Source organism: Lagenorhynchus albirostris, chromosome 11 (genome assembly GCF_949774975.1).
Source record: "Lagenorhynchus albirostris chromosome 11, mLagAlb1.1, whole genome shotgun sequence".
Taxonomy (NCBI): domain Eukaryota; kingdom Metazoa; phylum Chordata; class Mammalia; order Artiodactyla; family Delphinidae; genus Lagenorhynchus; species Lagenorhynchus albirostris.
In genome coordinates this window covers 73,326,653-73,344,782 of record NC_083105.1, presented here as the reverse complement: position 1 = coordinate 73,344,782, position 18,130 = coordinate 73,326,653, and the positions used below count along the sequence as shown (strand labels likewise).

The window sequence follows — 18,130 nt, the reverse complement described above, 5'->3', positions numbered from 1 at the left end:
GAGTGAGAATCCTGAGGAGAAGGGACCTGAGATTATTTGGGTAAGATAGTGTTCACTGGGAAAGTCTGGACTCCCAGCCCATTAGGTAGCTATGCTGTCTGAGACCCTGGTGTGAAGGTGCTCTGCTAGCTGACCACAGGTTGGGGTACTGATGCAGTCCTGTTGTGCTCAGGAGTAACATGATAGTATGTACACACATGCTGAGGCTGGGCTAAGTTCATGGGATCAGATCATGGACAACTTGCAAATGAATTGTCAGAATAGGTTGGAGAATTTTTCCAATGAGTGTATGGGCTAAGTATGAGCTTGTCCAAGTGGGGAGGAGTCCTAGGCACAGCTTTGAGGACAGGGACAGGGATGTGTGAACTGTGGTTCCTCAGCATAGAGCATTTTTCACAGCCATGGGTGGAGAAAAGTGAGACAGGACCTCCAAACTGAGGATGGGGGTTGACAGCAGGTAGAAGGAACTGAGTCCAGGGATAAGCTACTTCCATTAGTAATACCCAGGTTGCTGTTTGTCTCTGGGTTCTTCCATCTTATCTTTGTGATCCCTGCTTCTTTTTGCATAACTGCAAGCCCTTGCAAATCAGTTTTATTTAGTTTTAAGAGCTGTAATCTCTTTCTGGTAAGCCTTGACAGATATGCATCGAGTCTTGAGAATGCCGTGGCTGGTAGTCATCCCCTGTAGACCTTCAACTCATACTATATGAATTTAGAGTTTTTATTTATGTAAGGAGTTCAATATGCACATATGAATTGGACTGACCCCCCAGGCACCCACTCTCTGTTCACACACTTCCAGAAGTGGTTGCTCTCCATCATAAAATCCAAGATAAAACAACACATGGTGTTCAAGTCCAGGCCAGACATACTCAATTTCAGCACTGGGAACATCCTCCTGCTGTTATTGGTGACCATCACCTGGTTGCTGAGCTCTCTGAAGTGCAGCCATATCTAACTTTTCTTGGTTGACACTGGGGTCACCCTTCTCCCTGCCAGCCTGTAGCTCTCACTTCAAGGAGCTCCGCTGGTGGTCCACTCTATTGCAGGCTATTCTACAAGTTCCGGACATCAAGGGAGATTGTCCTCTTGCTGACCCTTCTTCATGGCCCTCCAACCCAGACTTACTTACTACCCAAGAGCCATATTTAACTCCTTTCAACAGCCACTCTTCCAAGAAAAGGAGCAGCAAAGGTCCACAGTTCCCAGGCAGAGACCTGTGAGGAGAAGACTTGAAGGTAGGGGAGGGCCAGAGGGGTGAAGATAGAGGGTATTCCCCTTGAACTCCTGCAAGGCATGACTAAAGTAGCTCTTTGTGGCATTGGATTTGCTTTAAACAATTAAAAATCAGACTATTGACTAGCACACAAATATTTATAAAATATACAAATAAAACTATTGGTATCTTTGAAGCCCATTTTTAAACAAAAGGAACATTTTTAAATGTGCCAGGATATAAATTATGGGTACCTCAGGATTATTATAACTTTTCTATAACATTTTATTAGATCTTTATGGTGTTTTTAAAAATGTTGGCCACTGATATTTGAAATTTGATAGGTATTTATAAAGTTTCCTCAAAGGATTCTTATGACAGCTAAAATTTTTGCCTATTTAGACAGACACTTTTGGCTGGCTACTCGGTAAAGTACCACATGCTGTGATTATTACTTTTTGTGCTTTCCAAGTCAACACCCAGATGCCTGTGAACCTGACCTGCACAGAGTAGTTATTTTGGCTCTTTAAACTGTCTGCCAAACTGTTGCAGTATCTTTTTCATATGGGCAGATGGCCACTTCAGAACAAATCAAAATATAATATTTGGTCTCTGAACTTACTTTTGAATTCAAATCTTTGAATATGAATGCTAACTCAGATTGAATTTTGGGTTTGACTAATTGTTTTGATGTTCTTAGGCAGTTTTCATGAAACATATTTGATCAAATAACTTAACATGGACTTCACTTCTTATTAGTTGTATAATGTCCCTTCTGGTGTGTTAAATGCAATAAAAATTTGAGCATATATACTAATATGTAGCTCCTACCCAGCATATGATGAACAAAATATGTATTAACAAGAGACATCAATCCATTTCTGAGGTTATGCACGTAGTTTACTGCTGAAATGCGGTAAAACTTTAAAATTTGTAATTTCTGGTCAGAGTTTATGAGAAACATGAATATGAGCAAAATAGGTAAATTTAGTGTTTTTTTAACAAGGTAGGTATGGCACAGACTTCAAACTATAACACAGATTTCAAGCAAACAAGGGTAATTACATTGATTTAAGCAGTTCTTTCCCATTTATTCATATATTTTTTTGTCTTAATTCAGACCTAGCTTAATTCACCCCTCCCTCCCTCCCTCCCTCCCTCCTTTCCTCCCTCTCTCCCTTCCTTCCTTCCATCTTTCCTTCCCTTTCTTCTGTTCTGCCTTTCTTTCTCCTATCTCTTTAAACTGCAGTCCTGAGTAAAATGGATGGTTTCAGATTAACCTAATTAATTAAAACTAAATAGCCACTTATGCCATTAACCCAGGATATGTCCCTGGGCTACTCAGATCCAAATGTAGATTTCATATTTTTAATGGAACAATGTTTGTTAGAAAATATATTTCATATTATAATCTTTATAATGAGAAAAATGCTAATTAAAACCAAAACCATTAGTCACCTGTAAGATTTGAAATATATGAAAAGTTTGATAACACTCTGTTGGTGAGCCTAAGGAGGAAAAAGCAGTCTAATATTTTCTTTTTCAAAATGTAAAATGGGACAACATCCATGGAGAAGATTTTATCAATATCTAACAAAATCATAGCTGTATTTGGCCTTTGATCTATCAATCCCTCTTCCAGGAATCTGTTCCAAAGATCCAAAAGTACACTGACATTAGTTTGAAATGACATGTATCAAATGCTCTTCAATGTAACATTATTGGTACTAGTAACAAAATTGAAATCACCCCCAAAATCCAAAATTCTAACACCAAAATCCAACAGTTATATAAACTGCAATATATCTACACAGTGGATTACTATGTACTTGTGCAAAGCAGTTGGGAAGATCTCTACAAAATGGATTAAATGGATTATATATTGTATATTTTGGAGTATAAATTGTTAAGTGATAAAAGGAAGTTGCAGAAAACTGTGTATAGTATGTCACCTTTTGTGTAAGAAACCCTCCCTTCCTTCCTTCCTTCTTTCCATCCTTCCTTCCACCCCTTTCTCTCTCTTTCATCTCTGTTTCTTTTCTTTATTATTTCACAGTTTGTGCTTTTTTTTTTATATTTGCAAAAATAAATAAGGGAAGGAGAGAAGAAAAACTCATAAAAATTGTTCCCTATAAGGTAACTGTCTCTCCATTCTGAAAAGTGAGACGTTGAAATCATCTACTATTATTGCACTTCTGTCTACTTTTCTAGTCAATTCTGTCAGTGTTTGTTTTATATATTTAGGTGCTCTGATGTTGCATGAATATATATTTGTAATTGTTATATCTTCCTAGTGATTTGACCTTTTATCATTATATAATGTCCTACTTTGTTTTTGTGATAGGTTTTTATTCAAATTGACAATAAATTTTAAGCATAATTAACTGTCATTAGCACAAATTCATGAACTGTATCTTCGTTTTTCTCATTTTTTGAAACCTTATATTTATAATCATAGTTATTTATATTTGATAAATAAAATTATTTATAAAGAATTCAAGTTATAAGTAAATGGAAATGTATCATTCAATTTTTGTTTTCTTGCTAGTGGAGGACATTAAGCAAAACTAAGATTTTTAATTCATAAATATGGTAATAAAATTGAACATGTATTTAAAGTATTGAAATAGTATAACTGAAGAATAAAGGAAACATTATAATAAATGCTTTATTATCATTAATGTTAAATTCTTTTGATTACTGACTTTAATTGAAGATTTTAAAAATACACTATAAAAAATAAAAATACATTATAAATATATTTGCATTATAAATCTATATTTAAAACTTGTAAATGTTGATAGAACTAATTGTCCTGTTGAATAATGGAACAGAGTTCCTCGTCTAATTATTTAATTTTTATGATCCTTGTGAAATAACAGTTAACTATTTGAAATGTGTTATTCATGTTTGTATGTGTTTTACAGAAAGAAATTGTATTCTGTCATAGCTTACATTTCTAAATTCAAAAAGGCAAATATTTCAAGACCTTTATTATCTTGATCATTTTGACACATTTAAAAATCATCCAATTTTAACAAAGATGTCCTTACCAGGAAATGGTAAGTTCTACTGACAAGTTAAAACAAATGATCAATTATTATTTTTAATTATATTTGTTGCTGGGAAAAAGAAATTGTAGAAAAGTAGTCAGAGAAGAAGGATTATATCCTTTAATTTGTAATAAATTTATTTGTAAAGATGGGTGATGTGATGCCTAGCTGTGAAAATAAGTAACATGACAAGTAAATATTAAAGCCATGGAAGTGATCTAAAAATACCTGGATAATTATTGCAGATTATATAAATGTGGGTTTCTGGGGTAGGATTGGAGGTACCAGCCACTTTCCACTGGAAACAAAGCTTCAGTGACTTATATTCTATTGCCAGAAGAACTGGGGAATTTAAACATAGAAATAGAGTAATTGGATGATTTATTTCATAAGCATACATTTTTAAATGTTGCTGATGACTTTTCTTGAAAGTAAAGCCAGAAGGATTTTAAGATTCTTAACTGTAAATATTAGAAATGATTATTATAATACTTTCCATGATAAAATTATTTGAAACTTACTCATATATTCCCAATGAAAGGTGATTCTTATTTTTTATTGTGGCTAATTTAATGAAATAATATTTTATACAAAACACAATTTTCCTAACTTGGAAATTATAATTAATTAAATTAAGAACACATTTGAGTTTTGAGTGTTGTCATTTAGACTGTGGGCATTATCAGGGCACAATAATCCACTTGGTGAAAATTTAGTCTAGTTGAAGGCCAATTATTTTACTTCCTTGTAATTCACATGATATGTCCTTGCAAATAGAAGCAGCCGCTAGCCAAGTAACTAGGGAGAAACAAAGAGCCTTGGGTGGGTGATATTTCAAATTCAACAGTATAAAGCAAAGAAAAATAACACATTTTAACACATAAAAAATGCTAGAAAAAATGTTTACATGCATGATTCTAGTTTGGTAATTGCTTCTATTCTAAATTTTTTCATATCAATTCAACAATAAGCACCTTCCTATCATATAAATCACTATCACCTATAAGTAAGTAGGGTTGTAGTTTTAAAGTATTTGGTTTTATCAAGTAATATATGCTCATTAAAAAAATCACATGTTAAAGAATGTTTTATATTAAATATCAACAGAGTCAGATCACTTCTTCACTTCTAAGGCTACTCTCCAGACAAGTTCTTCACAATTGCTTATATTTTGGTTATTTCCCTTCTCAAACAATATATATTTTCTGAATTTATTAATATCAGATAACATTTATTATTCCCCCAATATCAAATATAAATATTTAACTCACTCAGGTCCTCTTCTCCAACTGTTTTAGTCAATTATGTTATTGTTTTGGTTTTTCTGTCAATTATCTTTAGTATAAACAATGTAATTAAACTCAATCATTTTTCTATAGTCCTTTAATTCAGTTTTCATACTTTATATGACAATTTTAATACCCTTGTTTCTCTACCCAATTTTCTTCACAATCTGCTTTGTGTAAGTTACATTTTTATCATAGCTCTTGGATTTTCATTCCATGCTTAAACATAGCATCTTCTTTCCATGGCCTGAAGATCGACTCAGAATTGAAAGTAAATAAACAATATTTTCATCATTATGGTTGCAAACATATTGAGCAATAAAATACCAATTATCTTCCCATCTTTAGGAGTTCAAATCCAAATGCCCCTTGAGGGAGAATGTTAGGCTGAAAGAATTTCCTCAGTTGGTAAAAAATCATTTAAAATTATATTTGGAAAATAATTTCCATCCTCAGTTTCTGTCATTTTTGGAGGTTATATTTAAAAATTTAAAAATTGCATGTACTGCTTTTATTCTCAACATTTTTCAGTTCTAAATCATGCTTATCATTATGTTCTACTACCTTTATTTCTTAAAAGTACCTGTAATGATCTCCACTGGAATTTTATTGCCTTCTCTGTTGGGTTTTCTCTTTGTTTTTCTTTTATTATAACTTTCTTTTGCTTAATTTACATATTAGTTTATTTTCTTCCCTTAAGCTCATAATGAAAGATCTTCATAAACTGTGAAGTTAGCAGATAACATTTCTGAGTCCTAAGCACTATAGTGTTGATTTTAAGCTTAGGAATTTCTTTAATCTCCTAAAAATGAAATATATACATATATATAGACAGTATGTGTTCCCCCAGCTGATTGGTAAATAGGACTGTCTTCTATTTAGGTCTGTACTCAAGTGGGGTATTATAGGATGAGAGGCTACACACAGTAATCTCTTTTTTTCACCTGATCATAGCAGTCTGCCTTGCTGTTGATAGCACAAGCACCAAACTGACAAAGGCTTTACTATGAATCAACATTCAGACTATTGGTCTTATTTAGGATTTAAATGTTTTATTTAAATGTTTTAAAAAGTTTCATTTTGAAGTAATTGTAGGTTCATTAGCAGTAATAAGAAATACTGCAGAGGGGTCTCATGTACTCATTTCCCAGTTTCTCTCAATGGCGACATCTTAGATTATAGTACAATATCACAACCAGAATATTAATTTTTATGTAAGATGTGTGACAAGTCAAGGCCCAGTTTTTTTGTTTTCTTTTTTTACGGTGTGCGGGCCTCTCACTGTTGTGGCCTCTCCCGTTGCGGAGCACAGGCTCCGGACGCTCAGGCTCAGTAGCCATGGCGCACGGGCCCAGCCGCTCCGTGGCATGTGGGATCTTCCCGGACTGGAGCACGAACCCTTGTCCCCTGCATCAGCAGGAGGACTCTCAACCACTGCGCCACCAGGGAAGCCCAGTCAAGGCCCCGTTTTTTTTAACCTATCAGATTGCTCTAGTACCATTGGTTTAAAAGGCTATCTTTTCTCCATTGAATTCTTCCTTTCACTTTTGTCAAAAATCATTTGGGCATATTTGTGAGTTTATTTCTGAATTTTCTGTTCTCTTCTATTGCCCTATGTGTCTATTCCTCCACTCACACCACACAGTCTTGATTACTAAAGATAGTATAAGGATGAATTGGGAGATTGGAATTGACATATATACACTATTGATACTACGTATAAAATGGATAACTAATGAGAACCTACTGTATAGCACAGGGAACTCTACTCAGTGCTCTGTGGTGACCTAAATGGGAAGGAAATCCAAAAAAGAGAGGATATATGTATACGTATAGCTGATTCACTTTGCTGTACAGTAGAAACTAACAAAATATTGTAAAGTGACTATACTCCAAAATAAATAAATAAATAAATAAAGCAGTAATAAAAAAAAGATAAAGAAAAAAAATAAGGCTTAAAATTGGGTAGACTGGCTTCTTCTACTATATTCTTCATTTTCCAAATTCTTTTTGTTCTTCTAGTTCCTTTGTTCTTTTCCATATATATTTTTAAATAATCTGGTCTATACAAAAATTCTTGCTGATGTCTTGATGAGAATAGTTTTAAAATTATATATCAATTTTGGCATAATTGAAATCCTTACTGTTATGAGCTAAATTGACTCTCCCCAAAATTTATGTGTAGAAGTCTTAACACCCCAGACTTAACAATATGATAATGTGACTATATTTGGGATATGGTCTTTAAAGAGGTATTTAAATTAAAATGAGGTAATTAAGATGGGCTCTAATCTAACCTGATTTGCAATTAGGACAGACACACATAGAGGAAGACTCTGAAGGTACAGAGAAGAGATGGCCATTTAGGAGCAGAGAAGAGAAGCCTTAGGCAAAATAAAACCCTGCTGACATCTTGATCATGGACTTTAATAAGCCTCCAGGATTGTGAGAAAATATATTTATTTCATTTATGCTACCCAGCCTTTGATATTTTGTCATGATGGCCCTTGCAAAACTAACGGTTACCAAGCTGAAGCTTCCAATCTATAAACACTGAATGTCTTCCATTTATTTAGAACCTCTTTGATTTTTTTCATGAGCATTTTATAGTCTTTTGATGACAAGTCTTGTAAATATTTGATTGGATTGGATTTGATTGGATATATTTCTATATTTCATTTTTGAGTGATTATAAAAATCTCACTGCCCATAGTTAATTCCTAGCAAATAGGTTTACAATTAATATTTTATGTTTGTTTTATATCCTGTATCCTTGCTTAACTTATTAATTCTAAAAGGGTATTTTTTTGAGTATATGTGTATTCCTAGACTTCAGTTTGTATACAATCATATCATCTGCGAATAGAGACAAGTTTATTTCTTTCTTACCTACATATCTGTCTTTTAATTATTTTTCTTGCCTTACTGAACTTGCTAGAACACCTCATACTATGTTAAATGAGTGCGGTGAGAGTGAATATCCTTGCCTTGTTCCTGATCTTGAGGAGGGAAATAATTCAGTCTTTCATCATTAAGTATAATGTTAACTTTGGGATTTTTGGTTTTGGTTTTCTTTTTGTTTTTGATTTCCATAGATGCTGTTTATCAAGTGGAAGAAGTTATTCTCTATTCCTATTTTTCTGAGAGCTTTTTGTTCGTTTGTTGTTTTTACAACATGAATGGTTGTGAAATTTGTCAAACCCTTTTTCTGCATTGAATTATATGACCATGCAATTTTTTTTTCTTTAGGATTGGGTCAATTACGTTGATAATTCTTGAATATTGAACTGGCTTTACATGCTGAGAATGAATATCAATTGGTAATGGTGTATAATTATTTTTATATATTGCTAATTCTATTTATTAATATTTTGCTAAGGATTTCTACATTTATTTTATGATGGAAATTGGTGTGTAGTCTTCTTTTTGTGTAATGTCTTTTTCTTGTTTTGGTATTACTATAATAATACCGTCATAGCAATAGAAATAAAAATCCAGTATTTTACTTCAAAAACTGTGATCCTCATGAACAAGATCTGTGATTTCTGTCATTAAAGATGTGGGGATAGGGAACTAACAAGCCATTATTTTTAAGTTTAACACTTGTAATTTATTCTCTGGAATCATATGATCATTTATCATATGTGATTGCCAATAGGTGAATTTTACAACTACAGTAAGGGGTGGTGGGGAAGTACAAAGAGATTCTTCTAATACCAGACACAAAACTGAATTTCTGTGTAATTTAGAACAAATTGATTTAACCTAATGGAATTGAAATTTCTATGCTGTAAAATGGGAATTATGATGCCAACTATTAACAGTATTGGGGAAATCAAATGAAATAATATAAGTAACAGCTTGTAAGAACATAGATTTTTTAATAAGCTCAGTGAGAAATTAACTGTATCTCTATTCTCTATCTATCATCTATAGAAATAGAAAAAAATAGAAAGATAGATGTGGGCTGGGGATAAACAGGATTTCCACTTCCAACATCCATCATGTCCTTAAAAGAGAATGTAGACTAGGCTTTGGTGGGTTTGACAGGAAAGTCAGAATCCAAGTTGCTCATAAATATTTCACAGGAAGGACATAGATGCTGCTTAAAGTTCTTTCTGAATGGTGTTAGGTGACTTGATTCTGAAAAAGCTTTGAGCTTAGAAAAAATGAGCTTTGCGTATTGACAAGAGTCCTCACATGGGAACAGAGTCAAAATTAACAGACTCTGCAACCCAAAGGAGGCTGGCTGAATATTCCTGCTACCTTTGCTCTGATCATGTGACCATCTCACGCTTCTGTCACTTTCATTAAATAAAAATTAATCTTAACATATTTGGGCAGGAGTGGGGGTGGGTTGGCATGGGTGTCTACTCTGTCAAGGATAAAAAATATCCTTTAGTTCTCATCACCTAATCAGTTGATTTCAGCTCCATTTTCTCCCTTTTCTTTCTTTATCACTGCCTAACCTTGTCCCCTAGGAGTTTCAGACCTTGTTATTCATAAATGGCATAACTTCGTGCACCCTTTTCCTTTTTACTCAAAAGTTTTCTCTAAAATCAAAGGATTACTTGGCTGATTATAAAATTCTTGCATCACGTATTCTTCCTCTCAGTATATTTTAGATACTGATCAAACTGTCTCCTTGCATGAATATTACTGTGAAGATGTCGAATCCATCTTGATATTTCACACTAGTAGGGGGCATGATCTTTTCCCCTCCTACTCCTAGGATTCTTTCTTTGTACCTGAATTTTAACATCCTTACCAGAATATGCTTTGATTTGGAATGGTAGGTATGAATGTTAGGTTTCATTATTTCTTGGAAATCTATGAGCCCCTTCAGTCTACACATTCAACTTTTTATTTCAGAAAAAATGTTGAAAAAATTATACTTTATACTCTTTCTATATTTTCATTTGCTTAGTTCTTCTTAAAAATATCAATAATGCATGTTAGATATACCTTTTTAAAGTCTAGCGTTCCTTCTGTGATCATGTTTACATTCCCCTTTCTCTCTCCCTGCTCCACCTCCCTCCCTCCCTCTCTTTCTTTCTCTCTGAGTCACCCTCATAACTACTTATAAACATCTAACTTTTTCCACCTATAATGGGCATTATTCTCTACACTGGCTTTTCATTTTTTGTCATATTGTGACATTTTGCAACTCAATTCTATATTCTTTGGACATCCTATAAAGTCTCTTTGGAATACTTTTTTCTCATTGTTCAAATTTCACTTATTACTTATAAAGATGATATTATCTATAAATTCTGTGAGAATAATGAGAAGCATTTCTTTCATTCCTTTGTTTTACTGTAACCATCTTTTTATCAGAAATGACCGTTTACTGATTTAAAGAAAAATGTTTTGCGCATAGAGCACATATCATTTCCTTTCTAAGTATGATCCATCTTTGAATTATTTTTGCTGCTTGCCAGAGATGTTGACAACTATGGTAACTGGGACTATCTGGGGCGTGGATTCAGAGGTGTTGACTCCAAACTCTTCCTCAACAAATTGCTTGGGTGACAGAAAAATCTTCTTTGGTATTCAGCGTACATTTGGCAGATGTGAAAACCATTCAGTATTTAAGGATGGGGAAATTTATAGCTGATCATGGGTGACTAGAATGATAGAATGGCTAAAGGCATTAAGGGAAGAGGAGGGTTGTTCTTCATAGATCAAGAAACTGTCACTGCCTTAGACTACAGCTCATGTGACCATTTTCGCCCCAGAGCTGCTGACAGTATGAGGGGTAAGCTCTCTGTCTGTGTCTGCTACTGTTAGAAATGTATTTTGCTATTAAGCAAAAACCAGGAGCCCACTCTACCATTGCTGCTAAATTACTCTCAAAGTTGCTGACATTCACTGCTGCCTAAAATCACCTTTAAAAAAATGGCTTTATAAAATATAGGTTAAATATTATAAAATTCACCCATTTCGCGAGCATTTAATTCAATAAATTTTTGTATATTGTAGAGCTGGTCTGCCTTTCTTTGCCTCCACCCTTGCATGCTCTTCTCCTAGAATGGAGGTTCCATGCCAAGAAGACCATGAGCAAGATGCCTTCTTTTGTCGTTATGGTCCTGCTACTCTCACAGCTCCTAGGTGCTGAAAGAAACTGAAATAGCAAAGTAATACTCTGTTTCTTCTTTCTTCCTTCTAAATTCCATCTAGTGCCTCCAATTGGCAGAAACCAAGAGAAATTCAGAAAGCTAGGTTGTCTGAAATATGTGGCTTGCATGTTTATCCCTCAAAAGTACAGAAGAAAGTGCAGAAAGGAAAGTGTAATATTGAGAGCCCATCATATTGAAAGCTAGAGTATCCAGAGCACCCCTCAACTTATAAAATCATGGATTGCCTCCTCTATTCCTGTCTTAGCCCTTTCAGGCAGCTATAACAAATTACCGTAGACTGGGTGACTTATAAACAACAGAAACTTATTTCTCACCCTTCTGGAGGCTGGGAAATTCAAGATCAGGTGCCAGCAGGTTTGGTGTCATTCATTCATGAGGGATCTGCCCTTATGACCTGATCACCAATCAAAGGCCCCACCTCCAAATGACATCCCACTGTAAATTAAGTTTTAACATATGAATGGGGGCACTAACATTTAGTCTATGGCAATTCTTTTCCTTCTCTCCTCTATTCAGCTCTCAGTGAAGTAACTTTCAGGCTAGGAAAGAAAGTGTACAGATGGTTTTATTTATTTTTATTATTTATTTGTTTTTTATTTGCCAGGTATCTGCTTTTCTGTCGCAAATATCTGGGTCCCAACAGGATATATTCCACAGTACCCAGAGCCTTCCTATAACTCTTGATGTCTAACTGTCATTTTGTAGAGGTTCTGCAGAATAAGATACTTAATATTTTTTTGGAAATGTACAAATATCTTGGAGACTGAGGAAGTTTGTGAAAATAAATATCATGCACTCTTGTTTAGGTTAATATTTCACATTTTTTGGCTAGTATAATTCTATTTGTATATTGAAGGGTTTTTTTCTATTATATTAAATCTTGAATTTTCTACTATTCTTTTTTTTTTTTAATGAAGTCCAAGGTCATTGTTGGTACAGCAATTCATCAGTGAGGACAAACAACCAATTTATTGTTGCTAAACAGATTAGCATGCCAATCCTTTAAAAAAAAAAAAGCTTTGTACAATAATAGTAGCCATGCGTTAGCCACTTTAATATAAAATGTGATCAAAAGTCAAAATACAAGAGTTCAAAAGGCATAGAAAAACCAAAAAGTTTCAATTTTATTACAAGTTTTAGATTCTGGAAATAGTTTAAAAAAAAAACTTATATGCTAATTTCAGCCCAGGGCTAATTTTTTTACAACCAAACTAAGAATTACTACAAGGGAACATCAATGCAACAAACAAGTAAAATTTGCAAACCCAAGTCACAAACTTGCTAACAAAGTTAATAATCATGGTAATGGACAGCACCAAAGAGCAACTGATGCCTCAGTTAACTTTGAAAGAAACAATGCCTTCTCTAGGGCAGAGAAACATGCAAACAATTCTGCTTCAAGAAATTTGCATAGAAATAGAAAATGCTAGAGCCTTTACCACAAATGAAATTACAAAGCCTCAACATGTTAAATTCAAGCCAAGGAGCACCAAATGTTAAATTGGAGCCAAGGTATGACTCAAAACATTTAATTTCCAGCTATGCAACTAGCAAGATCACAAGAATTTCAGGTGTGGAAAGGCACCCTAGGCAAGCTCTTGAAAGACATGAATTTGATACAACGTAACCTTAAATCAATGCAGACATTCCTGTAAAATTTAAATTTTAGAGGGCACCATAAGGCATCAGGATCTCTTCTCAAAGTCACTCTTGATATTGTCAGCAACAATCACATCTTTATGATCTCATTAATGACCTTTCACAGATCTCTAGCCTGTACACGTACAGCAGAACCCCCAATATCGTGGGAAGCCCTTTCAGTTTGGCCCTGCTTAACGTGTTTGTAGAATGACTTTTAAGCCCAGCCGTGGCCTAAATGGTGTGAAAGGGACTACTCCCTGGGCATCTCAAGACTTCTCTTCAGCCTGAGCTGTCTCCCAGGCCCCTCTCTTCCACACCTGCCCCCGGGGTAAGACTCCAGAACTCTGGGATTCTGAGCCTGACCCCAGGCAACCTCACCGACACCCACCTTTGGAAGCTCCACTATTCCTCATCTCCAGCTCCCTCTGGTGGGGTTCAAAGTGACAGTTTGGTGCAAGGACTTGTAGAAACAATGTTTATTTACAAATTCGTATTTTGTAGACCTTTCCTTAATTGAACACCTGTGACTTTTACAGTCGCTCTCCAGACCCTTTCCAGAGGTGTAGTAGAATATGCGAAGCAAAAGGACATTTTATTTCTACAGGAAGAAAAAGGATTAACATACATAGTAATAACTGTGTCCATCAAGAGTAATTTGTAATCAGAAAATGAAGACAAATGCCCCAGAAGCCTGCATTTTATCGACACTGCCACTTTCCCAAAAAAAGAACCTCAGAAACAAGTCACTGGATCTGCTTTCAGTGAATCAGGAGTTCCCACATTTGTATTCCTCAATCTTTGAGAAAAGTACCACATGAAACTGACCCACCCCTTTTTGTGTAAAATAGTAACTAACTGAACTCACATCTCCACGCCCTCATCCACCTGCTCAATGACAAACAGTAGTCAGTTCCCTTGAAGGAGACTTACACATTTTGGTATTTCTACCAAAAGAATTGAAATTTTCAAGCAGAAAAAAAGTTTAATTACAAGTAAGTGAGTGGCAGCCCAAGTGAAGCCCTTTTACTATGATTTCCAATTTTCTGTTCAATCCGCACTGCAGAGATACAAGGAAAGCCACCATTTTGTTTCCTAAATTTTATTTAAGAATTCATACAAAATACTCCAGATAACTGAGTTTCAATCCTCATCTTCCTCCTCTTCTTCATCTTGATTAATCTGGAAGTAACGTAATTCGTAACTTTCTTTGCTGTTAACAACTACGCGTAACCAATCACGGAGATTATTCTTCTTCAAATATTTTTTTGTGAGATATTTCAAATACCTTTTGGAAAAAGGCACCTCGGAAGTTACAGTGATCTTGCTTTTGCTTCTTTCGATTGTTACAACACCTCCTCCGAGATTCCCAGCTTTTCCATTCACTTTGATTCTTTCCTGAAGAAACTGCTCAAAATTGGCCGCATCCATGATTCCATCTTCTACAGGATGGGTACAGTCAAGAGTAAACTTCAGGACCTGCTTCTTTTTTTTGCCCCCCTTCACCACAAGCTTTTTCACTGGCGCCATCGCCACAGCGGAGGCAGAAAAGCTCTACTATTCTTTTGTTCTTTTAGGCATTTGCCAGGGGTCGAAAAGATGAGATTGAAATAAAATGCTTTTATTCCACTGATTTTTAACAGAAAATTTGCATTCTCTACTTCCAGCCTGTCTGAAACCAATTTCTAATTGTCTCTCAGAAGAAACAATACTGTTCTTTCACCCAGTACTTTTTGTTTGTTGTTGTTGTTCCAAAGTTCATATCATGGGTCTGTCACAGAAGCAAAATTATAAATTGCAAGTCATTAAGGTATGGTGAATGCCCATCTGTGTAAGAATATGTCAAAGAAATGTTTACCCAATTGGAATATCACTGGCCAATCTACTATCTACTACTGTATATAGTATGTGTATTAATATCCTAGTGCTGCTATAGCAAAATACTACAAGTATATGACTTAAAGCAATAGAAATTTATTTTCTCACAGTTCTGGTGGCTAGAAGTCTGGAATTGATGTGTCAGCAGTGCCAGGCTCCCTCTGGAGACTCTTGGGAAGAATCCTTCATTGCCTCTCCCTAACTTCTGATGATCATTGGCAAATACTTGGCGTGCCTTGACTCGAAGTTTCATCCCTCCAATCTCTGTCTCCACCATCATATGGCCCTTTACCCTGCGTGTCTACCTCTCTGTGTCTCTTTCTCCTTATAAGGCCACTAGTCATTGGACTTAGGGCCCACCTCAATCCAATATGACCTTACCTTAAATTGGTTAAATCACAGAGACCCCGTTTCCAAATAAGGTCACATTCACAGGTGCCTGGGTTCAGGACTTCAATATATCTTTTGGGGGGACACAATTCAGCTCACAACAGTAGTAGATATTATTAGTAGCATGGAGCTGGAAGATCTGGTAGATTTTTAGACCAATGGCAGCCAACATATAGTATATTGATATTTATATCAAACTGACTAAAATTACCTAAAAATTTCCAAAAATGAATAAATCTTCAACTTTGAAACTACTCACCTGCTTATTCCATTTTCTATTCAAAATAAATATACAAAGTATGATGTGTGTGTGCACGTGCTATATGTATCTACATGGATTTATGTGTAGGACTTTTCAAAATCCTCATTTCTAATTTACAACTGTAAAACTGAATTCTGAAGCTTAGACTAGACAGAAATCAGGGCTTCACGTTGAGGTGGTAAAGTTACACATACATCAATTCTGATAATTAAATTATTCAACCAATTACTTTTTTTTCTTTTTTAAATTGAGATACTATTGACATATAACACTGTGTAATTTTAAGATGTACAATGTGTTGATTTGATGCATTTATATATTGCAATATGATTACCACCATAGTGTTACCTAATACCTTTAATGTGTCATATAATTATCACTTCTTTCTTTGTGATGAGAACAATGAAGATCTAGTCTCTTGGTAAATTTGAAGTTCATAATACAGTATTGGTGACTATAATTACTATGCTCTACATTAGAACGTCAGGATTTATTTATCTACTAGTTTTAAGTTTGTATCCTTAAATAACATCTCCCCAATCCCCCAACCTTCAGCCCCTGGTAATCACTGTTCTACTCTCTGTTTTTACAAGTTTATCTTTGTTAGAATCCACAAATAAGTAATATCATACAGCATTTAATCTTCTTCTGTCTGACTTAGCTCATTTAGCATAATAAATCAGGGTCCATCCATGTTGTTGTAAATGGCAGAATTTCATTTTTTTTCATGGCTGAATTATATATATATATATTATAATATTAATTATAATATAATATAAATATATATATATACATACATATATATTTTACATCTTATTTATTCATCCATTGATGGACACTTCAGTTTTTTCATATCTTGGTTATTCTGAGTAAAGTTGCAATAATGACAGAAGTGCTGATACCTCTTTGATACCTTATTTTGCTGGGAAAAGAATACTCTCTTCGACAAATGGTGTCTGGAAAACTGGATAACCACATGGAGAAAAATGAAATTGTACCTCTATCTTATACTCCTCATAAAAATTAACTCAAAATGGATTAAACACTTCAAGATATGACCTGATACTATAAAACGTCTGGAAGAAAACATGTAGGGAAAGCTCCTTAACATTGATCTTGGCAATGATTTTTTGGATTTGACATCAAAAACACAAGCAACAAAAGCAGAAATCAACAAGTGGGACTACATCAAACTAAAAAGCTTCTTCACAGCTAAAGAAACAATCAACAAAATGAAAAGGCTACCTACAGAATGGGAGAAAATTTTTGCAAACCATATACAGAGTAAAGGGTTAATGTCCAAAATATATAAGGAACTCATACAACTCAATACAAAATAATCCAACTAAAAAATGGGTAGAAGAACTAAGTAGACATTTTCCTAAGAAGACACTCAAGTGGCCAACAGGTACATGAAAAGATGCTCAACGTTCAATCTGGAACAATTCTTGAGTGTACAAATCCTTCACCTCCTTGGTCAAACTTATTACCAAGTATTTTATTCTTTTTAATGCAATTGTAAATGAGATCATTTTCTTAATTTCTCTTTCTGATAGGTATTATTAGTGTATAGAAACACAACTGACCTTTGTATATTGATTTTGTATCTTGCAACTTTACTGAAACTGTTTATTAGTTATAACAGTCTTTTGGTGAAGTCTATTATAAATATTATATCATATCATCTGCAAGCAGAGACAATTTAAATTATTATTTTCTGATTTGAATGCTTTTTATTTCTTTTTCTTGACTAATTGCTCTGACTAGGACTGCCAGTACTGTGTTAAATAATAGTGAGAACAGGCATTCTTGTCATGTTCCTGATCTTAGAGCAATAGCTTTCAGCTTTTCATCACTGATTATGATGTTAGCTGTGGGCTTGTTATATAGGGCCTTTATTATGTTGAGATAAATTTCTTCTATATCCACTTTGTTAAGAGTTTTTTATTAGGAAAAGATGTTGAATTTGTCAAATGCTTTTTCTGCATCTATTAAGATAATCACAGGATTTTATCCTTTATTTTGTAATGTGGTGAATCACATTGATTAATTTGCAAGTGTTGACCCATCCTTGCATCCCAGAAGCAAAGCCCACTTGATCATGGTGTATGATCCTTTTAATGTACTGTTGAATTTGATTTACTAATATTTTATTGGGTAATTTTGCATTTATGTTCATCACATATATTGACCTGTAATTTAATTTTTTTGTATATCCTTGTCTGGCTTTTGTATCAGGTAATGATGGCCTTGTAAGATGAATTTCA

General features: G+C 34.4%; 1 protein-coding gene and 1 pseudogene across 1 annotated transcript; both read right to left on the bottom strand.

Moving 5' to 3' along the window:
• Positions 1–32: 32 nt before the first annotated feature.
• LOC132529987 (T-box transcription factor T-like) lies at positions 33–1,072 on the bottom strand (annotated as a pseudogene).
• A 13,347-nt stretch (positions 1,073–14,419) lies between these two features.
• LOC132528943 (large ribosomal subunit protein eL22-like) lies at positions 14,420–14,879 on the bottom strand. The gene has a single exon (XM_060165112.1). It carries the CDS (start codon positions 14,861–14,863, stop codon positions 14,477–14,479), a length of 387 nt encoding a protein of 128 aa, XP_060021095.1. The 5' UTR covers positions 14,864–14,879; the 3' UTR covers positions 14,420–14,476.
• Between the last annotated feature and the right edge of the window lie 3,251 nt (positions 14,880–18,130).